This window comes from Acipenser ruthenus, chromosome 26 (assembly GCF_902713425.1).
Source record: "Acipenser ruthenus chromosome 26, fAciRut3.2 maternal haplotype, whole genome shotgun sequence".
Classification (NCBI taxonomy): domain Eukaryota; kingdom Metazoa; phylum Chordata; class Actinopteri; order Acipenseriformes; family Acipenseridae; genus Acipenser; species Acipenser ruthenus.
The window spans coordinates 13,871,736-13,898,746 of record NC_081214.1 but is presented as its reverse complement, the minus strand read 5'-3'; the positions used below and the strand labels follow the sequence as shown (position 1 = coordinate 13,898,746).

General features: G+C 40.7%; 1 protein-coding gene across 1 annotated transcript; it reads left to right on the top strand.

Moving 5' to 3' along the window:
- The first annotated feature begins 114 nt into the window (after window positions 1-114).
- Window positions 115-27,011, top strand: LOC131701663 (chromosome-associated kinesin KIF4-like). The gene is made up of 31 exons (XM_059000906.1): window positions 115-367; window positions 1,868-2,000; window positions 2,987-3,101; window positions 3,743-3,933; window positions 4,026-4,115; window positions 4,719-4,885; window positions 6,263-6,357; window positions 6,442-6,561; window positions 7,004-7,179; window positions 7,993-8,054; window positions 8,296-8,428; window positions 8,944-9,002; window positions 9,110-9,215; window positions 9,615-9,728; window positions 11,219-11,404; window positions 11,661-11,764; window positions 12,211-12,355; window positions 12,527-12,637; window positions 13,209-13,292; window positions 15,577-15,690; window positions 17,204-17,359; window positions 17,518-17,615; window positions 17,888-18,017; window positions 18,673-18,843; window positions 19,492-19,605; window positions 20,076-20,153; window positions 20,375-20,479; window positions 20,825-20,989; window positions 25,697-25,819; window positions 26,390-26,515; window positions 26,621-27,011. Exons 2-31 carry the CDS (start codon window positions 1,878-1,880, stop codon window positions 26,804-26,806), a joined length of 3,747 nt encoding a protein of 1,248 aa, XP_058856889.1. The 5' UTR covers window positions 115-367; window positions 1,868-1,877; the 3' UTR covers window positions 26,807-27,011.

Below are 27,011 nucleotides of genomic sequence, written 5' to 3'. Positions count from 1 at the left end.
CATTGGTTTCCGCCCCTTCTATCTTTGCCCTTCTGTCCTTCAAGACGCCTGGCACGTAGTGCGTCGTGCTTGTTTTTCTCTTCAACGTGATGACGCCTAAACCTACATTTGATTGGTTGTTCAGGATATAAGCGGAAGATTTGAAAGTGGTGGTCCGTTAAGATTAAACAGGAGACAGGCAGGTCAGTGAATGGGAAGCAACAGACAGCCAGGATTATAAGGTTTATATAATACCGTGGAAATAGTACGGTGTTATGTTAGAGAATCTGTGGAGAAGCAGAAAAGCGGAAGAATAGCTCCGGTTACAGAAATAAAGAACACGGACACAAGAAGTGCTTCAAAGGAGCTAGCAGCGAGAACCGAGGAGGTGAGTTGGGTCTCCGGCCACATACAACTTCACATTTTCGGCCGCAGGATTTTAACAGAAGGGTTCAACATACATTAACAGTCTCAGGTTAGAATAACATTAATCTGGGAGAAAGCTGTATTTTGTACGGAGTTCTGTTTTCTGAATAACTAAACAGGTTTCTTGGTTTAAAACTATTGTGACAACACAGCAAGTTCATATTATTGCATATGTTTCAAATTCAATGACGACTATTTTTAAACGGCTTTGCTGTCACCATTTTTCTAATGCGGAAGAGAGATTTGTACTGAAAGATTGTTGGACTCGGTTTATACTCGTAATCTTAATTCGCATGCACAGGTCAAAAGAAGAAGCTCATAATAACGAGGGCTGGTCAGCTGTATGACATGGCTCCAAATTTAAAATGTTTGCGTTGGGGGAGGGGTGGATATTTAACATGCACAGTATTGACGTGTTCTGCCTACTTTGTTATATAGATGTATAATTACCACATTCCATCAACTAATGACTGTCCACACGAGTGACGAACTAGTGATCTGCATTACTTATTGTTAATGTTTTAAATTCCTGGGTTATGGATGTTGGTTTGTTTGTTTTTGCTCTTTACGAATAGAAGTAAAGGTCCAACCACAAGGACATGTATTTTGACAGTCGGTGTGTAATATTATCATCTGTGCACTTTGAAACGATAACCAAACGAAGTAATGCTTAAGCATACTGTCAAAAGTATTTGTTAAACTGTATTGTAAAGAATTCTACCAAGCTTTACCAGTTTTCTCCTTGTGTACCAAATTTCAATTAACAAAGGCAGATCCGTTAAAAGCATAATGCTAGTTTCAAACAATCGAGGCAATCAATAGCTTTCTATTTCAATAACTTTTCTGAAGTTTAACGTAAACAATCCTTTCAGTGATAATTTAATTCTTGTAGCAACAATATATTTGGTCTTGCATCTAAATAATTAATAGTCATTTTTGTTTCATGGTTTAAATTTAACATGTTCATTACCAATTCTATAGTTCACTGTGCAAGGACCCGCCACTAATTAACTGCCCTCAACATTTTAGATGTACTGGTGTACTGTATCAATTAACAGTGACCAACAATCCATATTTTGTTCACAAGAAACCGTGTATAGCGGCTCTTCTTGACAGGCCAGTTTCATTACTGTAGGGATGTGAGACACAAGCTGCCTTACTCCCCTTAAACTAAACATATACTGTAGTGTAATGAAAAACAGTTTTTTTAAAAGGGTTTTTTTTTTTCAGAATGTGCTTTTAAAAGTATCACGTTGTCTTATACGTGAAATCATTGTTTTTGTTTTTTTTTTAAACTGCATGGAATTAATAATTGCATGCACCAAATAAGTTTTAGAAAAGGTTCATGTTAGTATCCCTACATGCACCAAAAAGCTTGATTTTAAATGTTTAAATATTCTGCTAACTTAATAGCTTGCAAGTTGTTTCCTGCCCATGCCATTGCCATGTGTTAATTCTGCAGGCATCCCAGGATGGTGAGGGAAGATGAGAAAGCCATTCCAGTGCGGGTTGCTCTGCGCTGCCGGCCCCTGGTGCCCAAGGAAATCAACGAAGGCTGCAAGTCCTGCCTTGCGTTTGTGCCAGGAGAGCCCCAGGTAGGATCCCAAGCTCAATCCATGAGTAAAACCTACAATGAATGGTTATGCACGGGCCACAGTACTGTGAGGCTTTGCACCTTGTGCAATTTGCAACTTTTTTTGGTTTGCAGCTATTGGTGATACTAAATGTTTAACGAGAAACTAACAAAAGCCTTGTTAACCTTTCTATTTACCATTTTGCGATGTGATGGGGATACAATGCCAGTATTAAGTTTTCACATTATTTGCATTGCCTGTCAAGCAATGCCCAATTCACTCTTGAAGTACACAGATTCACTCTTGAAATACACAGATTCAGTTGAAAATCAATTTTATGTATTTAACACCAAGTAGTATAGCCCTTGTTTGAGTTTAAAGACAAAGCAGTATGTCAGCTAGAGTTCCTGGGATATCAAATCTCCTTGCCACATTTCTGAGAGAGGAAAAAATACTAAGCAATGTGTTTTGATAACTATAAAGTACAAAGTTTGTTCATGTGTTTCTTTAGAAAAATCTAAATATAAAGTCTTTCAGCATTAAGTTGAGGTTTTTTTTAATGTACATCAGTGTTTTTTATTGCATCATACTTTACTAACGCCATATAATATTATTATTATTATTATTATTATTATTATTATTATACCATACATTTTATTACCAAGTATTTGTATTTTTCAAGTTAAGGTTGAGTATATGGTTTTAGTTTGTATACTATTTTATACTGTACTGTTTTTAAATGTGGTTAGAAATTTAAATTTAGATTTAAATTAATGATACAATTAGTATTAAATAAGTAATTTATCAGGATTAACACATTTCTTTAAAGGAAGTAACATTCAACCAAATCAAAGTTTAAGGATCATTCAACCAAATAAAAACATTGGGGCACACTGAAAGGTGAACAAATAAAATAAAACTTGTAAGAAATTTAAATGCGATATGATTTGTCATCTAAGTAGCTTTACAGGAAACGCATGTTCTTTCTGCATCTCTTCCTTTTACAGGTGATTGTTGGCAAGGACAAGCCGTTCACATACGACTTTGTGTATGACCCCAACACGGAGCAGGAAGAGGTGTTCACCACTGCTGTTGCCCCGCTGTTGACGGGTCTATTCGAAGGTACTGACGATACTGCCGTCCGTGATTCTAACAGATATCGAACTAGTGATCTACCATTAAACTCTGTTTCCTAAATCTAGAACTAGTTACCGTATTCCAATAGAGATGGGATGAAATTAGTGTAGGGGGATTTTTTTTATTTCCCACTTGCAACTAACCTGAGCAGGTCATTTTGAGTCTCCATATTCCAAGTGGTGTCAGTTGGGTTCCTAAGCTGTTTCCACTGCCCTATGTTGCCATTCTTGGGTAGATGCTTAAATGTGTTCTTGTTTAGCACTAATTTCCACCAGCAGTAGGGCTCAAACCTCTGCATTAATTGGAAACCTGTACATATGAGGAATTGGAAGTTGCTTATAAAGAAGTCTTGCCCATTCTTGTTCAGACCTGAATGACCCTGCCTGCACAGTGTGGGTAGGACTTGGAGTCCTTATTCTGTCCTTGTTCTGCTGCCGCTTACCCAGTGGTTAAAGTAGTGTTGAAATGCAGATTCTGCGCACATGAAATGCAATTAAAACCGAGATAGCTCGGTGTAGTACTCGGCTGCTAGTAGAAAACAGCCAATGTCTTCATTATTCTGTCCTCGTTTTGCTGTTGCTGAGTGCATGTTAACAGGATAAGATTGAGTTGTTTGTTTTCTGCAGGGTACAATGCGACAGTACTGGCCTATGGACAGACTGGCTCAGGGAAGACCTTCTCAATGGGAGGGGCATACAACTCATCCCAGGAGAATGAGCTTGCAGTCGGGGTCATCCCTAGGGTCATAAAGAGACTCTTTCAGGAGAAGGACGATAGGGATGAATTTCAGTTCACCCTCAGTGTCTCCTACCTGGAGGTGAGGAAGATGACTGCATACGTCTATGGATTTTGGTAACTTCAGTTTTGGATGTGCTGTTAACCTGTTTTGTGTTTCATTTGAAATTCCAGATCTACAATGAGGAGATTCTGGACCTGCTGTGTGCTAGCAAGGACAAACCAACTTTGAACATCCGGGAGGATCCCAAGGAAGGAATTAAGGTGAGTACTGTGGCATGAAACAGTAATATAGTAAAAATGGAAAAGTATAGGTTTCCAATAGCTTCATTTAATTGCTCTGGTATGTCATTTTGTACAAGCATGCTTTTTTAAATATAACAAGCATTATTTGGACTGTGAATTATTGTATGCGGATGTATAGGGTTTCCTTGTCTACAGATATTTGTAAACATGTACGCTGACTGCCGTAAAATACTAAAGTGTAGATTTACACTTCAGGACAATTTTTCTTTGTACACGAAGACTAGCATTCTGAAATCGTGTAAAGTTCTACATTTAAACGGCAATACACAAATATCCAGGAGCAGATGAATTCTTCCCTGCTCATTGAAGCAGTAGCAGTCCAACTCGTGCCACAGAGAGATGAGATTGAGTTCAACTCGATCAGTGACTAATGGAAACAAGGTGTTAGAAAGCTCCCAGTTTCTCTTTACTACAACTAATAAGGTGTAAATTAGAGCAATTGTACTCTGGATCCCTAACATCTATTCAGAACGCTGTATGAGGGGGATCAGAGATTATTGCATCTCTGCAAGTCCCTGTGATGCAATGAACCTGTAAGGCATTGTGTTTCCTGCTCCTCAGATCGTGGGCCTAACTGAGAAGGAAGTCTGCAGTGCTGTGCAGATGGTGGGCTGCCTGGAGCAGGGCAATGCTGTGCGCACAGTCGCCTCCACCGCCATGAACTCTGCGTCCTCCCGCTCTCACGCTATTTTCACCATCACTGTTGAGCAGAGGAAGAAGCATGACAAGTAAGAAGAGGGAGAGGATGGGTTATTCAGCTTTTGCTACCCATTATCAACAGTGCATTTTGCTGATACTTTTGTCACTATACATAAACTTATGGAACATAAGAACATAAAGTTTACAAATGAGAGGAGGCCATTCAGCCCATCTTGCTTGTTTGGTTGTTAGTAGCTTGTTGATCCCAGAATCTCAAGCAGCTTCTTGAAGGATCCCAGGGTGTCAGCGTCAACAACATTACTGGGGAGTTGGTTCTGGACCCTCACAATTCTCTGTGTAAAAAAAGTGCCCCCCTTTATCTTATCTCCATTTGTGACCCCTGGTCCGTGTTTCTTTTTTCAGGTCAAAAAAGTCCCCTGGGTCGACATTGTCTATACCTTTTAGGATTTTAAATGCTTGAATCAGGTCACAGCATAGTCTTTTGTTCAAGACTGAATAGATTCAGTTTTTAGCCTGTCTGCATATGACCTGCCTTTTAAACCCGGGATAATTCTGGTTGCTCTTTGCACTCTTTCTAGATGTACACTAAGTAGGGTAGTCTCCTACACACACTCTGCCCTCATCTTCCCAGTTTCAAATATGCTGTGACAAGACATTTTTTACTTTGTCACCTTTATTTAGTCACTATCTTTTTTTTTTTTTTCCTTTTTTTTTATTCTAGAAATCTTTTGACAAAGTGGCTGTGAAGAGAAGGGTAGTGTGGGGCAGATATGTTTGATTAACGAAGCCACAGAACTTGATTTATCAACGAAACCACAGTATGATCAATTCAACAAAGGGAATGCCATTATTATGCAACAATCTACAATTACTTAATTTCTAGAATTTTACATTTCAGACAACTCAGAAAAGGGCTTTTGATTTCAGTATAGCATTTCTTCTTCGCTAAAAGCAATATGATTGTATATTAAGATCATGTAAAAATTGAGAATTGCAAATTGTGACAAGCTTTTATTTACAGTATAACTTTAACCAAACATGTCTTTGGTAGATGACGCACTCTGAAGTAAGCATAAAAGAGCAAAAACCAAATCCAGTTGCCAAATGAACAATCAATTGAATCTCATTATTGAACAAGTATCAGTTCGGAAGAAATGTTTTAAGAGGCATAAAGAACTGTGTTGAATCGGTAAGAAAATAATTGGATTGCATTTGTATTGCTGGTTTCAAACCATTCTTCAGCTTTGTCATGTGTTTTACTGTAGAATTTCACTCCGACCTCTAGCTTTATATTGCCCAATTCCCCTCTACCCTACATAGCCACATTTAGATGCTGGACTAATGCTTTTTGTAAACTTTTATAAAATTGTGTTCTTGATCACTTTTTGCAGGCACCTCGTAATTGTGATTTTGCTTTTTGTATTTATATTTGTTTTGTACCCTAGAAGTGTTCTGTTCCGCTCAAAGCTACATTTGGTGGATTTGGCTGGATCGGAGAGGCAAAAGAAAACCAAAGCAGAAGGAGACCGTCTGAAGGAAGGTAGGGTCTGCTAGCAGGAAAGGGGAGGGAGTTACATTAACCATCCACTGGGCAAGCTATTCAATAACTGTATTCTCTGTTCAGGGATCAATATTAACAAGGGATTACTGTCACTGGGGAATGTTATCAGTGCCCTTGGTGATGAGAATAAGAAGGGGAGCCATGTGCCCTACAGAGACTCCAAGCTTACCCGACTTCTACAGGGTAAGTGACTTGCAACTGGGGGAGAATAGCATAGTGGCATTGCCTTTCTGAATGTGTAATATGTTGAGTTGTGTTTAGAGGTAGCACTTTTTTCCTAAATTGTAAGGAATTGTCCTGATGCACAAACATCAATCTTAAACTATTTTGAAAGGTCTCGATCGTAGTGGGGGAAGCTAATCCGCTATGGATTTCCCAATAAATCCAGTACCACAGGTGTCATCCTCTGCATAGAACAAAATCAAATTTAAAGCACCATTTATGTTTTAATACCTTGGCTTCACCTTACACACACCATATTACTTCTAGTAAGTAAAGCTTGATCTGGTTACTGTATTTGTTAATGAAATTCATCTGTATCCGTTCCTGTGTATTCTACAGTTCATATTCACTGGGCTTTGTCAGGTGGGTTTTGAACCAGAGTTTTTTTTCTACAATTCCATAGACTCTTTGGGAGGTAACAGCCATACTCTGATGATCGCATGTGTGAGCCCAGCAGACTCCAATATGGAGGAGACCATCAACACACTGCGCTATGCAGACAGAGCGAGGAAGATCAAAAACAAGCCCGTCATCAACGTGGACCCACGTGCTGCCGAGATGCAGCGCCTCCAACAGCAGGTAGGAGCCCTGTCCTCAGAGCTGTCCATTTAACTTAGAAGCACTGAATTTAGGTCGATTGATGCCTGGCCCTTTTTATACTTAACTCTGAACCAGTGTAGCAGAATATCTGAAATATTTCGGCACAGACTACAAACCTTCCGGACACTAGGTTGGGGAACGGGGGTTAGCTGATCGTGGGAATTCTACATTTAAAATACTGTCTTTTATAATTTAGAACCAATGTTGTATTACTGCAGTCATGTGTTTGCGAGTATACAAGGTGGGGGTGGGGGTCTCCTTTAGATCCCTATCAGATGCCGGCTAAAGTCAAAAACTTTGTGGTTGTGTGGAGGGGGGAGGGGGGGGAGAATTCTTTGGCGCAAACATTCTGCAGACCTGCTCCTGAACATATGGCACCGTTTTATACAATTTCTCATTTTAGCAAATTGGAGCACAGATGGCCATTTTATTTTATTACGCAGCAACAGCACAAATCCAGACCATGTAAATATATAACCTAAACCATGCAGCTGTACTGCTAAACGTGTAATTGTAACCATGCAGTCCTACTGCCCCAGAGAAATCCAATTAGATGCTGTTTGTGCTGTGGTTCAGTTCAGACATCTTGGTTTTGTTACTAAAGTGCAATACCTTCAGTCTGAGTAGGCTGCTGTACCAGTGCTTGACCAGCCATCATTGAGCACACTATAAAAGGAACATTGCATTTAAATGGTAAAGAGGTACTGCTACTTGGTTATTCCATAAGTAACCTGTTTAGTGCATCTCTCACTTTTGCTTATGTATGGATTTGTGTGTGTACTCCCCTTGCAGGTTCAGGAGCTACAAGTGTTATTGCTACATGCTCGTGGAGGTGTTGCACCAGTGCTGAGTGGGTAAGTATGCTGATTTTACTTGATGGAAGGTAGGGGGAGTATTCTAGGGTTACTAGAATGCTCTAATCATGTTGTGTTGGAAAAGTGCTGGATTTTTAACTCTGCATGAACAGCTGAAATGTGCAGAGTGCATAGACAACACTGTACTTGATGACCCCAGTGGAGTTGGAACATCTTCCCAGGCAGTTTGAGGGTGTGTTCCTGGAACAGGGCTGATGTTCGGTTCTGTGCCTCTTTTCAGGTCCGAGCCTGCTGGGAACGTGAAGCAAATCCTTGAAAAGAATCGCAGCCTGCAGGATGAGAATAACAAACTGAGTCGAGAGCTGAATGAGGCGGTGGGGCAGACTGCACAGATGTTTGAGAAGATCATTATGGTGAGACCCAGGAAATGTGCTAGCGCTGTCTGAGACTGCCCTTTTTATAATGGTGATGTGGAGGGCTTTTGTGCAGTACAGTGCCTCCTTTAACATTGACTTTCGAAACATTGGTCAATGTGATGTAGGATGAAATCTCAAAAGGGCACCGGTAATGGGGAGTGACTTTGACAAACCCACAGTTGTTTGGCTGACCCAAGACAGCAGAAATTGCAGCCGAACCTAGCACACAGCAATCGGTCACCGTAAGTGGGTGTGAACGTGTTTTCTAATGCCCCTGCATTTAAAGACTACACTGCACCCTCATTCTAACTTCTCTAAAAATGCACAGTACGCTTCTTACTATGTAAAGAGCTGACATGGATATTATTGACGTGTAGGGATAATTTTTTAAAAGTGTACACTTGGAAAATGTTTTAACTCAAATATTTCTTTCCATACTGTGCACTCCACCTTGCTTTGCTGTAAGATGTGGTGTTGCCCAGAGCTCACTCTGCCTCTTCTCCTTGCTGTAGACTGAACAGACCAATGAAAAGCTGCTGAGTAAACTGGAGGAGCTCAGTCAACATGCAGCGTGAGTATGGCTTCCCTGTAACCCTGCTCTGCCCCTCTGTCAGCACTGTGTCTGGACATCACTGCAACTTCCTTTTTAATTCTTTTTTTTTTTTGTGTTGGTTGCAGTTGTAAGGTAGACCTGCAGAGGGTAGTAGAGACACTGGAAGACCAGGAGCTGAAAGAGAATGTGGAGGTGATTCGCAATCTCCAGCAGATTATTGTAGAGCTTCAGGTGAGAATACGTTTTTATATAACAACTCTTTGTATGTTTAATTTTCTTTTCTCAATTTTTTTGTGCTGTACATCTGAAATGTCGGTGTGAATTTAGAGCAGTGATCTAGGATGTTTGTACAATACACTGTTCCCCTTTTATAAAGCTGTAGTTGGGAGCAGTAGTTGGAGATTGGAGTTCTGTCTCATAACAAAAGCAAGCGCTAGTGGAGTGGAATAACTGGGGGAGAAGGGAGCCATGGGCATGTCACCGTATAGAGAGCTGCCTATAACCTGGCGCTCCTTACTGTAACTATGAATATTGTAGGCTTTCTTTCTTATTGTTAACCTGTCCTCCTTTTAGCCTGTGAATTTCCATAAACCTGGTTCTGATTTTGGTAATATTTCTCTCCCTCCTCAGGATGAAAGTGCTGGAATCACTGCCTCGATTGAGGCTATGGCTACTGAGGATTCCCAGGAGGGTTCTGAGGAGCAGTGTCCCTCCGGGGAGGGGAGTCCTGAAGGCAATGATGTGGTGAGTCATTCAGAGAGCTCACTCAAGGCATGGAGGAAATATCGAAGGAAGTGGGCACTACTGGTTATGGTAGACTTTTTAAAATAAGGATGTAAACAGATGATGGTGAAAGGCCTCCTGGATTTGAGTAGGGTATGGGCTTTCAAAACAGATATAGCAGGAGCACATCCTGTTGACTGGAACACCCAATGTGTTGATCATCCTGTCTTTTGAACACTCAATCAATAAGGTGTAACTAGTAGAGTTTTATATTTAGACTAGACTAGCATTCCAACATGAAGTCTATTCATGACATTTTGGTAGACTGGACAATAATAATAATTTGAAGTAGAGATGCAAGTCAGTTATGGTCTGTTTTTGAAATCCAATCGGGTTTCGGTAAAATCGAAATTTATAGTTAAAACCCAATTGGATTTGTGTAGCCAAGGGAACGGGACATACTAATATTACACACTTATAAAATTAGACCCAATCTAAAAAATAAAATAAAGTTAACAGACATGAAACTATTTTCCTGGTACCCCCATCGTTGCTGTGGTCAGTTGGAAGTGGCAAATCACGACTGGGTAGAACTGCAGCTTGTGTGAAATTTATATATATATATATAATATATATATATATATATATATATATATATATATATACACACACACACACATATATATATATATATATATATATATATATATATATATATATATATATATTACACATACATACAGGTGTGTGTGTATATATATATATACACATACATACAGGTATATAGTTAGTGGTCGGCAACGGTATGAAAATTTGACATTGATATCTTCCATGTGTTTTGATATCATTCTTCCAAAACACAGAAAATACAACTGCAGTATATCTGTGTCCTCTATATATCCACGTTAATGCCAGCCTTGAATAAGGCCCTTGCACTTAAATTCAATGAATATGCCAGTAGAATGCAGCAACAAAGTAATCTGATAAATTAACTACATCTACAGTAAATGAAGCTTCCTTAATACAAATAAACTAGTATCACAGAATTATCTAAGCAGCTTCCAGATACTTGTCCGCAGCATTCCTTTTGCGGCGGTGTCCAGCTCAGTTTTTTTATTAGTTTCATATTTCGGCTTTTGACTTGATGCTTTTTTTTTTGTGTGTGTATGAAAAGCCATAGACCTCTGAACACCCTGAAGTATGAAGCCGCAGTTATCCCTACTGAGAGTTGTCCAAATATATCCAGCAAGTCTAGTCATAACTTGATTTCTTTTGCCATATTAAAATTTAAGGTGTTAATATGAACAGTCTTTAAGCAGCAAAGTACATTGAGCTCCCAAAACAGTTTTCTCTTTTGTAGGTATAGTTCAGTTTGGAATTTTATGCAAATTTCGGTTTGGGGGGGAAAATCATAATCATTGCATCCATAATTAAGCAAATCTTTAGCCTGCCTTTACTTGCTGTAAAACAGGAGCAGATTTAAAACTCTACAGTCTTCATTTCCTTCCCAGACCCCAAATTCCATGAAAGCAGACAAACGTTCCTCGGATGCCTTCACCACCCAGCATGCCTTGCGACAGGCACAGATGTCCAAGGAGCTGATTGAGCTCAACAAGGTGCTGACCCTGAAAGAGTCGTTGGCCAAGAAGATGAGCCAGAGTAACAGCCACCTGGAGCCCATGCAGTCGGAACATCAGGCAAGGGTCACAACACAATGGTGCTTTTATTCTGCACGAATTCCTTCAATAAGCGGGAGCATGTATTCATATAGTCTAGAATTCTTTTTGTAAAGAGTATTGTTAGAATGAAGGCTGGGTGGTGGCTGCATAAAGCACACCCTTTATGTTAAAATGTTCAAATTAATGGTAAAGCAGTTAAAGAATTTGTTCCTGAAGCTCAGCTCGTGTGTGGGATGTTTTATTCACCTGTTCTCTCTGACCTGTCCCTCTGCAGGAAAACATAAAGATTCTGCAGGCTGAAGTGGGCTCCCTGCAGAAGGAGAGAGAGGAACTGGTCCTTGCCCTGCATTGTGCAAAGAAAGACATTAACCAGGCCAAGTAAGTCTCTCTGCAGTGTGATTTTTGTGATGAAGGTTTGCTGTATTATTCTCACTAAAGCAGGGCTTCTCAAACTCTGTCCTGGGGACCCCCTGTGGCTGATGGTTTTCATGCCAACTGAGCTATCAATTACTTCTCTAGACCCTTAATTGAACTGAATTTGCTTAATTAGACCTTTAGTTGTTTTCAGCTCTTGAACAGTTGCATATTTCAAGTTAGCTATAACATGTGATAAGTAAATTGAACTGCAACTGTTTAAGAGCTGAAAACAAGTAATGTGTAATTAGGCAATTAAGGGTATAGTTAAGTAATTGAGAGCTCGGTTGGAGTGAAAACCAGCAGATAGTGGGTCCCCAGGACCGAATGAGAACCCCTGCTCTAAAGGAATGGTAACACTTGTTTCCCCACTGGCAGACTGACAGTGTCTGTGTGTCTCTGTCCCACAGGCTGAGTGAACAGCGAAGGAAGCGCTTGCAGGAGCTGGAGACCCAGATGTCTGACCTGAAGAAGAAGCTGGTGGAGCAGGCCAAGCTGCTGAAGATGAAGGAGTTATCCTTGCACAACGTCACTAAACTCCACCTGGAGATCCAGGTACTACTTTGGCTTACTGCTGTAGCCCGAACCAAATGCTATCCAGATAGTCAAATGGAATCCACGTAAAAGGTGCAACGTGTAAATTCCAAACCATTACTATTCCACTCGTTTCATAAAGCACAACAGCTAATTCAATTCTTAAGCGATCCATTCTGTTTTTCTCTGCAGTCCATGAAAGGCCAGCGAGTCCAGCTGATGAGGCAGATGAAGGAGGATGGTGAGAAGTTCCGCCAGTGGAAACAAAAGAAGGATAAAGAGGTGCTGCAGCTGAAAGAGAAGGTCGGTCTGAGGAAACTGCCATCCTAAATCAACCTTTACCTCCAGTGACTTCTCTCGCTGTGGAATCAGTAATTTATTGGAATTGATCAACAAAAGCATGGCTTTTTAAACGATGGTTTGATCACTTTGTGCTGAGATTGGGTTGTTGTCTGTCTGAGCACTGTGGAATACTGTTGCTCTGTTTCCCTGAGCGTTCTTGTATTTTGGCCGCAGTATCCACACAGCTCCAGTTAAAGGGTATTCTGATAAATGTTTTGAAGATGCACATTTTCAGCATGCAAAATCAATGCCAGGCCTGTATTGGTGGTCATGCTCCAAATTGTAAAACAGTACGGGGGCGGGGGGGGGGGGGGGGCAGGCAGGCAATCGGGACTCCATCTCCCAGTATAAATTGTAATGTCGTATGCTTGTTACCATCACCTGTAATCAGAGCTGCATGTACATTTTTTTTCAATACAGCATTTGGTGATTTTTATTGTCCTTAATATCCTTTAATCACTTGGAGCAGTGCATTTTGCCCCATGCCATTTGCCTCTTGAATGATCATTTTCCTGTGTAAATTCCCCTGTAGGACCGCAAGAGGCAGTATGAGATGCTGAAGCTGGAGAGGGACTTTCAGAAGCAGGCCACTGTGCTGAGGCGCAAGACAGAGGAGGTGAGCTCTCAACAGTGTTTTACTTGGTATCACCTCACTTACAGCCATTCCTCTTGACCACAGTTTGACAATCTCGGTGAAAGAAGTGGTTTCTCTCAGACCAGGTGAGGTGATGTCTAATTTACTGTCTCCAGTCTCATCTGGTGAAGCCCAGAAATGGGTATCTGGTGTCTAACTACACCTACCCCACCTGTGGGAAAGGACAAGCTCCATGCTACCTGCTTTGTACTACTGCCTTGTAATGTAATGGATTACCATACAGTACCTTCAAATCGGTTCAGGGAGCTACAGTATTTTTACAGATCTTCATAGAAAATTTCATATTGTGGCATACCAGGGGTGTGCAATTCATATCGCCCAACGCCTGAGACAACAAGATTTGCTATTATACTTTGCCTGTCGGACAAGTAGTTTTTATTTATTTTTCCTATGTTTTGTTTTGTTGCTAGAAAGACACTCCGGGTATTTAGAGAGCCATGCAAGTTTCTGAAAACTGAATTGCAGAAGTGTTTACGTCCCACCCCTATCACTTCAGATTGACTAGCTGTAGAAGAAGCTGATCATGTATTGGTTACAAAGAAACTCAGAAATGGCTGCCCGAGAGCCCCTGCAATACACAGACTAATCTTTTAAACTTAGGTATTTATGTGTTTTTTTTTTTTTTTTTTTGTAAATTGGCAAATAAGTGATACTGCTTTCTTACATGAACCTGACATTTAAATGCAGCAATCTAGTTACAAAAACAAGTCACTAGGGTATTGGCGGAGTAGAAGAAAATCTCTGTGTAATTCATAACACGTTGTGGTCAATTGTGTATTGGAATATTAAAAAAAAAAAAAAAAGTTAACCTAGTTTACCATATTTCCTTTTTTTTATTAAAGTGCAACACAAACTTTACTAGATTTGAACAGAAGCAATATTAGTTTATTGGACATGCACAATCCATCGATTTGTGAAACTATTAAAACATGAAGAGTGACAAATGCTTAATGATAGAAAATGAATGCTTATATGCGACTATCTGTATGATATTTTATTTAAATAAAATAGACTAAATCTTATGGCAATGTGTTTATGTATTAATTCATGTATGTATTCATGTATGTATTTCAGTGAGAGTAGTACAGGGAAAGAATGTTGCCGTCCCCTCCCCGGTTCAGCAGTTCGAAAACTTAAAGAACGTCAATACAAATGAGAATTCCACAAAGCAGTAGTTGGCAATGATTTTGTATCTGATGCATCAAAATCAAACACATGTACAACAGGAGTTGAATTCAGCTTATAGAAAGAGTGGGGGGGTGGGGAAACCAAGCAGAAGCTATTTTTATATTTGAATAACTCCCAAGTATTGCTTATAGTAGTACTCCTTAGTATGTTACTTACATTTTACTAGCAGATCTGTTGCAAACTGCACTGGAAGAAACATTTCCTTAAAGCATGTTATACATTTGTTGAGGTGAGGTGTGGTCACAGGGAACCTTTTGTGTATTGTGAAGAATTTAGTGAATCCATCAAGCTACAAGGCTAGATCCACCCCTGTTAATCCCTAATTTGATTGATTTGTGTTCACTGTTAAATAAAATCGAAATCCTACAAGTTCTACTTTTTTTGTGTGATTGGGAGGGGGCTTTAAAGACTGTCAATTTAAAGACCAGTAGATTTTTTTTTTCTAGCATTTTTCAAGTTTTTTTTCTCCAAAAATTGCTCACTCCTGCATACACAAGATACCGGTGTCCTGAAACCATGGCATACAGCATTATAATAGGATAGATAATTAAAGTAATCCATGTATTGGTTTTTATGTGTATTTTAGTTGGTGACTAGTAATTAAAAATATCAGTAGGCTACCAGTAGTTGTAAATCCACACCAGTTTCTGCTGAAGATCCATGTAATGTATATGCCGTGGTGAAGTCGGTATGTGTCTTTCATACAAAACTTGTAAATCCTGTGGAATAAACTGTCTCTTAATCGCCTGTAATACTGAAGAAAACAAATTGTGAATAGGAAAAAAAGTTTAATCTTCATTAGTTAATTGTTATAATAAATTGTCTAGATTTCAAATAACACATTTAATATCTGCATTTTGAAATTTCACACACATGTCCCAAACTACATTAGCATATCTTTACTCTAATTTACACTTTTTGTACACTTATCAAGGGGTACATTTTGCTGTGCCAAAACTACTTGGCTATTTTGGAGATTATATATGTGAACTGGAGAGTCACTTGTTCATTATTCATCCATCCTGTCCACAGTTAAAAGCTCTTCCTCTGTCTATAGGCTGCTGCTGCGAACAAGCGGCTGAAGGATGCCCTGCAGAAGAGGAGCGAGGCTGCAGAGAAAAGGAAAGATAATCAGAGCCGGGGCATGGAGGGAGCTGCAAGCAGAGTCAAGGTATTGATCCTTGGGAGAAATCCTAAACCAAGCAGGTGGTGTTGAAAGAAGGAATATCTAGGTTTGCAAGTTACCTCTGTCTATGTAGCGCAAGCCTGCAGCTTTGTGTAAAGAAGGGTGAAGCATCTTTCAAGCAATTCTGTCAAGTACTGAAGCGGCTAGTTGTAGTTGTCCAATTTCTATGATCTGAAGAGTTTAGGCAACAGTGTTAAAACTAGGGCTGTCACTATTTAAAATTTGATCTGTTAATTTATGGGCATTAGTAGTTTAATCGGTAGATTAATCCGTCCACATTTTATAAAGGTAACTATCTTCTAGCGGCTGTCCTGCATAGTAATACTTCTAAATCAATAGAATAAAAAAAAAATTCACACAACCATTAATTTGGGCCACTGTCAGTCACCATACCTGAAAACACAAGACAGCCGAGATGAGGTTATCATTACAGCTATGTACTTGGCTTCCTGTACATCTGCTTTTTATTGCTTCTAGCAAAACCTGAGACACCGAAGAGTAAGTCATTCTGCATCTTTTTAGAGGCACCCAAAAATACTGTGTCTATTGACAAGTGATTGCTTAACATGCTGTCATAGTAAGTGTCAGAGAAAGTAATTCCACATAATTACCTCTATTTGAGGAATTGGTGCCTTCATCGTGCTCTCTGAATGCCATTTCTTGCTTGCCAAGATAGTCAATCAAGCGTTTAAGAACCTCACTATTTTCTTACTTGCTTGTTGTGATGTATTGTATCCCTACGATTCTGTTCATCTAGCTGAACATCAATCTGGGTTTGTCCAAAGGATTTGTGTTGGTGGCTCAAGTGACTTTGGGAATGCTCATGTTTTTGTGCTGACTTCGTTTAGACATCCTAGATTGCTGTTTGCCTTTTCTGTACTGAACAAAATTTAGCTTTTTCTACGCTGCTTACCCAAGCATATTTATGTCCCACCTCTGCGCATTAATGATTGGACAGCTGGAAAACCAGAGTTTAAACTTTCCCATTGTTTAAACTCCTGACCTTCAACTCAAACAGAGAATACCTTCAGGTTTATGTCCTGCCTCTGCTCACTCATGATTGGACACCTATATAACAAGGGGCAGCTCTTTGACTCTCCCATTGGTTAACTTAAGACCAGCTGAGGCAGAGAATTCCTTCAACTGTTTGTCCTGCCTCCGCTCACTTATGATTGGACTGCCATGAAGAAAATGCAGATCTTCTATTGGTTGATTAATCGGTCCGATTTTAATCTGTTAATCGGAACAGCCCTAGTTAAAACAATTCTGATTTGGGTAAACTTGTATGAAATTGCTTTTAACAGTTACTGGGTTTTAATGACCTTTAACTACAGTAAGGTAGTTTGGGGAGTGAAGGCAGAAGTTGCTTGTGCATAAAACAAATGTGTTTTGACTTAATTTATTGAAACCTGCCAGTGCTGAGATGGGATCTTTTGAATCTCTGAAGTGTCCTTGTGGTGTGGCTGTTGTCCATGTTCCTCTCCCTGTGACTCCACAGAATTGGCTCCTCAACGAGGTGGAGGTGCTAGTCAGCACAGAGGAGGCCCGGCGCCATCTTCGAGACCTGCTGGAGGACCGCAAGATACTGGCAAAGGAAGTGTTGCAGCTGAAACAGAAGAGTGAGGCAGGGGAGCGCCCGCCTGCCAAAATACGGGTGAGTATAGGAGTGCAGTGGCTTTTAGCATTGCTGTCGGACTTAGTTTCCCACATTTCAGTAGGGACACTTGCATTGTTAAAAAGGAAGCTATTTTGAGTGTTGGAGGAAGGCAGTTCCCGAGGGTCTCTGTGCTGATAAGTTGATATTCTTCACAGAGGCGCACTTTCACAATAGCAGAGCTGGAGGGGAGGCAAGAACTAGAGGCTTCTCTTGGGAAGCAGATTGAGAACCTGGAGACGGAGATGGAGCTCAGGTCAGTCTGGGGGGCATTGGTGCTTGGCTGCCTTAAGTGGGGTGGGGGCGGGGGGTTTAACTGAACCAATTAAACTTCCATCGAAGCCTTGCATTACTTATCAACAAAACCTGCAGTGGAATTTCCCTCTAGGAGAGGAATAATGCACCAAGTATCAAGATTCGTCCAGTAAAATGCTAATGGATGACGGAACTGACTCCTTTTATCATTAACATGGCAAACTAATGGTTTCAGTGTTAAGATCATTGTATTGTTTGTTTGGATCTCCTCAGGAGTGCTCAGATTGCAGACTTGCAGCAGAAAGTGCTTGACGCTGATAATGAGAAGCGAGTGAAGCAGCGCTGGGAGTCATTCGGCACTGTCCTGGAGGCCAAGTGTGCCGTCAAGTACCTGATGGAAGAGGTGAGGCTGCTTCTACCCTCTAGACATGCAAACTGCTGCTAGACAAAGACGGAGAAGCTAGCAAGACTTACTTTACATCTTTTTATTTAAGACAAGTTTAATTTGCACAACATTGTTAAATTTCAGGCTTGTACGTAGCTTATTTTCTTTTAGAAGAACTACATTCGCTCCTGCATGAATGGGCGTGTTTGTGTTAATGTGATTCGCCGATGGACGGTATAAACTCAGGGGTACAGGGGTAATCGCTTAGTAACGAGGTGCAAACAGCTGATTGATCTGTCAATCTTTTACTAAGTGCTGCTTTTTGTATTGAAATCTGTGAATGACAAGATAACGAGGTGAAAACAGCTGATTGGTGGATTAATAAGAGCGATTACTACAGTAAGCAGTGTGTTTATTTAAATCTGTGAATGGATCTCGTTATGTGCCAAACAGCTGAGTTTGCTCAAAGTATACGGCGTGCTTAAGCACAAGCATATTCAATTAAAAATAGCTAAGGCAGATCTTGGTTGGCTGTGCTTTATCAAAATGGTCTGTACGCTGACAAAATAGATCATTTTTGTAGATTTAATGTATTCCAATTAAGGTACTCTTGTGTTGACAAATGCCCCTCCTTTTCAATTCCCTGTATTGCTGATGTGGATTATCTCGGCAGCTTGTTTCAGCCAAGGTTACACTTGCAAAGCTGGACAATGATCTGAAGCAGGAGAAGACAAACTACTCTGATTTGCAGAAGATGATGTTTGAAGATAGGAAGATCATGGCAGAGGTGGAGACAGAGCATCAGAGCCACCTGGTAGAGCAGGAGCAGAGACACCAAGAGAAGGTACCAGTTTATACACAGACCCATGGGGAGGAGAGCAAGGGCTTCAATCAACCGGACCATGGATGTTTACTGTTACTATAATTCTCTGTATAATGCATGTAAAGTGTGTACATTTTTGCATAATACAGGTTGCTATTTATTTTATTTTTTTTAAAGTTGGGTGATGCACTTTATACAAGGAGTGCACATTATCGAAGAGGTGTTAGCAAAGCCTGATCAGCTGTGAACATGTTGCATTCTGAAAACTATGGTTCTTTGTGGTTGCATAATTTGAAAATACTGTTTTTGTGTGAGGTGTGTTTTTTTTTTTTGTTTTTTTTTTGTTAAAGTAATACTTTTTTTAGTGGGTAGATAGATTCTCTACTTAATTTAAATCTGAAAGGTAAAATGGGCAAAGGTGGCTACACACCCTCTGCACCGTGTATATTTCATGTCCCTGCTGAAATTGAGTGAGCTAATGAATTTTGAAGCTGTAGGCTTGAAATTGGTTCTGAATCATGCCTCCACTAGTGGGTATACCCACTCTATCCCAACAGTGATCCCTGGTGGAATTGTATTGGTAGACCTTTTCACCAGCAAGTACCATTCTGTAGTACCAGTGAGGAATTGACTCCAGCAGGGGCTGACCTGAAGGCTTCCCTCTCTCAGGTCCTGTATCTGCTCAGTCAGTTGCAGAGTAAGGTGAAAGCGGTGGACGAGACCAAAGCAGAAGAGACTGCATCACAACGGGAGGAGAAGCTGCTGGAGCGCTTAAGATTTCAGGTGAGGGAAGTCTGCCTACATGACCGTAACAGAGGAATGGGAATTAGTAGTGTGAGGGGGGGGCAAGTTTAGGAATAAATTGCTTTTAACCGCTGATGACCTTTATCACGAGCAAGTTAAGTTGCCTATGGTTTTTATACTGCAGCTAGAAGAGAAACCTGTCCTGTCTGCATGTCATTTTTAATGTCTGGTTTCCCAGACCGCCGATTTTAGTATTAATCTTGCACTACCTTACCAAAGGTAGTGTTCAGTAGTTTAAGATTAGTGCTAATTGGGATCTGAAATCTGTCGTAAAATGTTCTGTGCATTTAAAAAAAAAAAAAAAAGCAAGCCTGTTGATCACCCGTGAGGAATATGCAATTAGGAAAGAAGAAACAGTGTTGTAAATGATGGAAATGTTTTTGTTGGTAGCTTTTTACTTTAGAAATTTGCACAGAGAATGCTTTTAAATGTTTCTGGTGTTTTCACAGGAGGAAGAGATTGAGAAAATGAAAGAACTGAGTGAACAGAACCAGAAGCTAATGGAGGAGAATGATGCTTATAAGCAGGTAGAATTCATTTTTGCCATGTGTTTTTTAATATGCCTCGTCTAGGTACAAGGGGTTACTTTTTTTGAAGTGGTCCAATATGGCAACTGACAGAACAGAGTTTTGCATCAAGCCTAAACGCTGCCCAAGAGGAGGAATCCAGTGGCGTGCTCAGATGGAAGGTGCTGGCTGTCAAGTCTTCATTGCTGTTCTCTCTCTCTCTCTCTCTCTCTCGTCTGCAGCAACTCGCCATGCTGCAGGTTGCCAGTGGGATGAAGATGACCAGTATCTTATCGAGAATAGTAGAGCAGTCTCCAGACTCCTCCTTTGAGTATGTGCCTCCAAAGGTGAGCAACTACAGCCTTGTTCATCCGAACAACATTTACTGATTTTTAACTACTGCATGTTATCTAGAATGTGCACTTTATTCAACTAAGCATCCCCAAGGGGAGAGCTTATGTTTTTTATTACTCCTGTCACTTTGGCATCTCTACTAGTTTGAGGTGTGAGCTGTTGAACAGTACCCCACGTTTTAAACTACAGTATTTTAAACAATAGTAGACTTTTGGCTCTATTAATCCGCTTAAGTTTCCACTTTGTCAATACTGTATTGTACAGGAAGTTCATTTTTCAGAAGAGGTAAGGAGTCCCAACATTGACAGTCACTGTTGAATACATCATTTGGTTTGCAGCCCAGGAACCGCCGGAACACTACAGCTAGGGTGCCCCTCTACAAAGAGCTAGACATGAATGTGGATGAGCTGGTGTCTGCTTCGGAATCAGATGAGGAAAGGGACTCGGACTGGATCCCAGACAAAGTGACCAAGAACCAAAGAAAGAGCACTACTACATTCGGGGTAAGATGGACTGCTTATCTAAAATGTAGAGTTCATTCACAGACTTGATCTGACTAGAGTGGGGTTCCCTTTCAAGGATGAAATGTAACTATTACCTAATGGGTGTTTCTACCTCCTAAAGACCCCAAAACCTGAATAAGATGCAGCTATCAAAGCTGCTCGCAGAGCCTGTGACTCCAGTCATGCCTGCCCCCGATGGCATAAAAGGACTGCACACAGATGTCAGCATCACTTTTCCTTTGAGAACTGAACCTGGTGGGAGGGCCTATACAGAAGTACTTTTTTGCTTTTATCTGCGTATATTACACTATTTTGTGTATTGCACTAATCAATGTGATTTTTAATTATTACTAATTACTAGAGCTCTGTGTTTTTTGCAAATACAAAATAAAACTAAATGCAACATATAAAATGAAAAATCATTAACACAAGCAATAACATTTTTAAATTGGGAGGCTTATACAAAAAATACTTGCAATCGGAGTTGTCAATGGTCAGCCGTTAAATAGATGCGGTCTGAAGGGAAATGGAAGCTGTGTCTAGCACTTGCGCAAATATATAATTTGGAGCAAGTCGTTGAGGAATTTTAAATTCTATGGAAGAGATGTTTGTTTCTAAAATGCCTAAACCATGCATAACAAACAACACCGCAATGAATTTGAGCATGAGGGGATGTATGCAGCTGAGGTGACAAAGTAATGTGCACATTTTGCAACTGTCAGCTGGAATGAGAGTCGAAAGATACCGTCGTTAAGCATTAGCTGTTTATTCCTTTTAGGGAAAACATGGCTTGTTTGCTTGTATTTTTTTATTAGTATGCCAATTCTTTGTTCTTTCAAGTGGTGCTAACTTTGCCCTGGAGCGAATGCTGTTTTGGTTTTGAATGAATCCTGCTTTTTTTTTTTTTTTCAGTGTTATACTGAAATGCCAAGCTCGTTTACAGGAGCCCTGCTTCAGTGGAATGGGTTTGAAATTGCTATTCCTATAGTTTTTTTTTTTAATGGGTAGATTGCTGTGTGTGCAATTGACAGCCCCAATAGTAGAGCAGTATAAATACACATTTTCTTTTTGTATTTATATAAAGGGTATAGGCAGGATTTACTATAAACAGGCAGTTAGAGTGGGTGACTTCATGTACGTTACTGTTACTGCTGCTAATGAGAAATTATGGTAATTAAATTTGTGTTAGGCCTGTTTGTCAAAATGTTTAAAAAAAAAAAAGCAGATAATGTTTAATAAATATGCATATACAGTAATCTGTCGTATCTGCCCTCATTGTTTATCCGCCATGATCAAGCTCTTCAGTAATGTTTTAGTTTGTTATTGAACAGAAGATTAGTTCAGAGATTGTCCTAATAAAGTTTTCATACACTGTTGTATGTACTCTGTGCGCTGCCACAGAGATGCCAACGGCTACAATTTGGCCGTAGCAGCTACTATTGGAGGTTCTGCTACGGCGCTACGTCAAAGGGGTATAATACTATTTTATTTTATTAAATAAATTATGGATACGCCTTGGACATTTATGAAATATTTCAATACCATATGTGTTTCTGTGAATTTTATGAATTCATTGTTTTTAATACTGTATTTCACACAGGTGTGTGTTTTTTTTTTTGTGTGACATTTTAACTGACATACTAAAAGCTCTGAGCCAGTTTAGGGGTCCTTCACAAACTGCTGCGCAAATGTTGCCTTGCTCTCATTATCAGTCACACGTTTACTTGGTTGCTTATCGGTAAGGCTGGGATTAAGTCTTGGGTGTCACAGATTCTATGATTTTGGTAGAGAACATTTGAACTTTTACCAACACAACTTGAAATTGAACCTTAACCCCCCCCCCCCCCCCCCCCAAAAAAACGGTTTCGCTAATATTAAACTAGCTCTGTTGCCTTATTTAGCAATGTAGCCGTTCACGCTTGCATGCAGTGCAACTTTACTGCCCGATTTCCAACCTGCAGCTGCAAGAGAAGTGTTTGAGGCCAACGGTGTAGCACAGTGAATACTGTGCTTACTATGACATTTTCCGGAACTGAAATTTCATTTCATTGACAAACCACGGAAACGGGATTCCCAACTCTTGCTGTAATCATTTTCTGCATATAAAAATGTACTTCAGGATGACCCGGCGTGCCAGGAAGGCATCAAATATGTTGTATCAGAATAATATGTAAACAAATGTAAAGTAACTGCAAACCTGTGTCACAGCAGAAGCAACAGATGCACACAGTCTTTTTGATCTTCAAACATTGTGGTGTGTTTTTGTTTTTGTGTTTTGTTTTTTAAAAAGGTATGTAAAACCTATAGTTTTTGTCTTGTTGTCTTGTAGAAACCCCACCAAAAAACAAAAAATGTTTACAGTTGTAGACTCTGAAGCTTACCAGGTTGTGGGGTGTGTTTTTTGTGAAATAACAAATTTAATGATTTCATGGGGCTCCAATTGCACATTTTTTGCACACAGCTTGTTTTATGTCCCGCTGCTGCCTTGTGCCCCACGTGAAGCCAGCAGCTCGTGTCGCCCCTTCAAGTACCAAGCAACTTGAGTTGTCTGACTTGTGCTGTCCTTACAGGCTGCTGTAATTTTAGTTTTTGTAAACTATATTCTGAATTGTAATTTCTTTTATTACTTTTTCAGTGAGAATTTCTCGTGTGTTTTTTGTCTTTCGCGGGTCTCTGCAGCTCTGTGTTGACAGATACGCTTCAGGTGAGATTGCTTGCAGTCTCTCGCACAGTAGCTCATTGTCGTCTTGGTCACTGCTTGCAGCACCATTATGAAGTCTGTTGGGGTTTCGACAAACAGGCTTCCCTCAGTCTTGTACTCGTACTGACTGTGGTTGTGCCAGAAGCTTCTACAGGTGGGCATCCCTGTATACTGCTTCCCACACTGGGACGGAGGTTACTGCACCGCTACCGTACCGACCTGGTGCTACAGGCACCAACCCATACCGTTCCATTCTGTACCGACCCGGTGCTACAGACACCGAACCGACCCTATACTGTTCCACTACTGACTGGTGTTTACAACCTCAGTCTGGTTAAGCAGGCCTTGACAGCCCTGTTGCTGTCTCTTTAGCAGCTGAGGCAGCAACTATACATTTGCTTGCTGTTTGCATAATGCCTGGGTTTTATACCTGTGACACACACAAGGCCAGTCTGCCTGTGGCGCATGGCAGATACTTTTCCTGCCTGAGGCAGCAGTATGCAAAGGAGGCACTGGTAAACCACAGTTTCTGTGTGGGGTCCCTCCTGTACAGCGCTCTCCCCATCACCTGATGGAGAGGTGGCTGCATCCTCCCCCCAAGGCTCTGTGCCAAGGGAGAGTGGATGTACCTGGTAAAGTAGCCCACTCAGGAAGCGGTCTTCCTCCTCCCAAGGAAGCAGTCACCGGTCCAAGCAAGCAAAATTGACTGTCTCCCCAGGAGCCAGGACAAGGGTTATGATCTGTACCAATCCTGCCTTTTGCTGAACACAGTCTTGGCATTTCATGTCAACCAGTCTGTGGAATTGGAGGCTTCCTTCCAGTCCATACTCTGTCCAGCGCGTGCCTTGGCGTACTATGTTGACAGGACAAAGTTGGAGGCAGTCCGAACAATATTTGACCAAATTCCCATGGTCGAGCCCTGTCTAAGTAGAGGCTGTCCAAACAGCAGGCCCAAGCAGGACTGCCTACGAGCTGGCCAACTTGCCCCCTGCAGTAAGCTCACTGCCTATTCCTTCAGGGACATGGCAACTTTTTTTGTGGTTTTTTTTCAGGGTGCATCTGTCAGACATTTGCAAGGCAGCGGTGTGGGCTACTCCATACTTTTACTAGGTTCTATAGACAGACTGTTCTGGATCCACAAAACCCCGGCTTTGGAACTAGAGTATTAAGGGCGGCTTCCAGGTCAACCATTACAACATAACAGAGGTGAGTTTCCCCCCTCAATTTTTTAACCCTAGGTACTTGTTACTGGGGTTCTGAATGGTAATGTGCATGGTAGCCTTAGGCTTAGCCTTGTAACCTGCTAGTCATTCTTCAATATTGCCTTGCAACAGCTTGGGTATACTCGCCCATTAAGTAATGGTTACATTCGTACTTGAAAGGGAACGTTGGGTTATCGTAAGCCTGGTTCCCTGAGGTCGCTGCGTCCGTGATTGCAGCAGGCTTGAAGGAAATGACGCTGACGTCTGTGCATGCAGTCCTTGTGTGCTTTCGGGGGCAGGCATGACTGTCACAGGCTCTGCAAGCAGCTTTTGATATATCTTATTCAAGTTTTGTGGTCTTTTAGGAGGTAAACACCCATTCGGTAATGGTTACATTTGTAATGTTGATAACCTAATGATTTCTGTTTATGGATAGCTATTTGCATTTCAAGATTAAACAGTGATGGCAAACAAGGGATATAATGACTAGAGGTACAACAGAAGAGCACATTTTGTAGTATTAAGACAGAATTTTTACTTGTGGCATTGTTTTGAAAATGGCTAAACCAATATTTACCTGTCGGACACTCCGTTGCTTGATCTGCTTTCCTTTTTGGGTTTGTTACTGTTCAAACCTAAATGTAAGGTTTAAACAATGAAAGGATATTGTATTGAAAAATGTTCATCCCATCATTAGCGTAGTGTTTGGTACAATTTATTATGAGACCAACTTTACAGGCAAAACCGATTCCTAGCTGTAGATGACCTAGTGCTGTTTCTCTCCCATTTCTGCACCATCTGCAGTGTTCTTGTAAAGGGTTCTGTGGGAATAAGCTCTGCCGCTGTCGGAAAGGTAAACTTGGCTGTGGAGAGAACTGCCACTGTGATCCAGCGAAGTGCAGAAACATGGAGCTATCCACCAGTGTGGTAAGACACACCCAGCAAGAGCAGGGGACAGCTTTAGAAGGAGTTGGAAGTTTTTGCTTTTTGATTTAAGCTTATCCCAAAGTGTTGCTTCAAAGTTAACGCTGCCACCTGCACCACCCAGAGTATACTTCATGTATTCAGGTCTGGGTCTGGTTGGTAACCCAGACTATGGTAGCAACAATTTGAGAGGGAGAGAGCCCACTGTTCTGTACTTTATTTCTTTTTTGTTTTTAGTTTTTTTTTGCCGAAATTGTGTCATTTTGTTCAAACTGTGCAATTGGCAGAAGCAATGTTATCACACCCCTTTTCTTCTAAAGCGCTTGTTTTTTTGCTAGTATATGACCTATAGCAAAGGTAGCATGACGAAGCAGTTTATCTGTGTTGCACTTAAAATATTAAACCGATTTTCTGCAAGTAAAGTAAATAAAGAAAGTATGAAAATGTATTTTAAATTGATTTGCCCTCCTTTTTTAAAATATTGCAGTGTGTGCATGGCATTCACAGTTCTGGCTCTTTGTTTAGTGGTGTGTTTAATTCCTGTGTACATGAATGTCTGCTGTATCCCTGAAGGATGTGTCCTGTAGTGATGAGCAATCGAAAAATTCAGAAGGCTCCTTTAAAGTGGAAGATCCTACTGCTGTCAGCCCAGGAGACTCTACCTTCTTCAAACCTCCTTCTGTCACTCCAACCAAGAAGGTAAAGAACAGGCCTGTTGCTCCTTGAAGAAAGGAACCCTGGTCCCAATCTTGGTAGTTTTTAAACACATTTTATCCTAAACACATTTCTTTAAATCTTTTTTAGGTACTTCAGGAGATTGGAGATGTTGGGCAGATCCCACAAAACATTAAACTTGAGAGGAAGCCCTCGGTGGTTGGTGACGATGCCTTTGATAACAGCACAGCCAGCATCCTAAAGAGAAAGAAACGAGCACTAAACAGCACCAACAGCTTCTTCTCAGGGTGCACCCCCATCCGAGAAGAGAACTGACTTTACTTTCTGTAACTACGTATCTGAGCGATCCTCAGGTTAGCTCTCTCTCTCTCTCTCCTCTCTCTCTCTCTCTCTCTCTCTCTCTCTCTCTCTCTCTCTCTCTCTGGCTGTCAGTTTTATAATTGTGTTTTTAAATGTCATTGTGTTCTTCTTTTTTAGAGATTTAATAATTTTAAATAAAGGTATTTCATTTTGCAGTCAA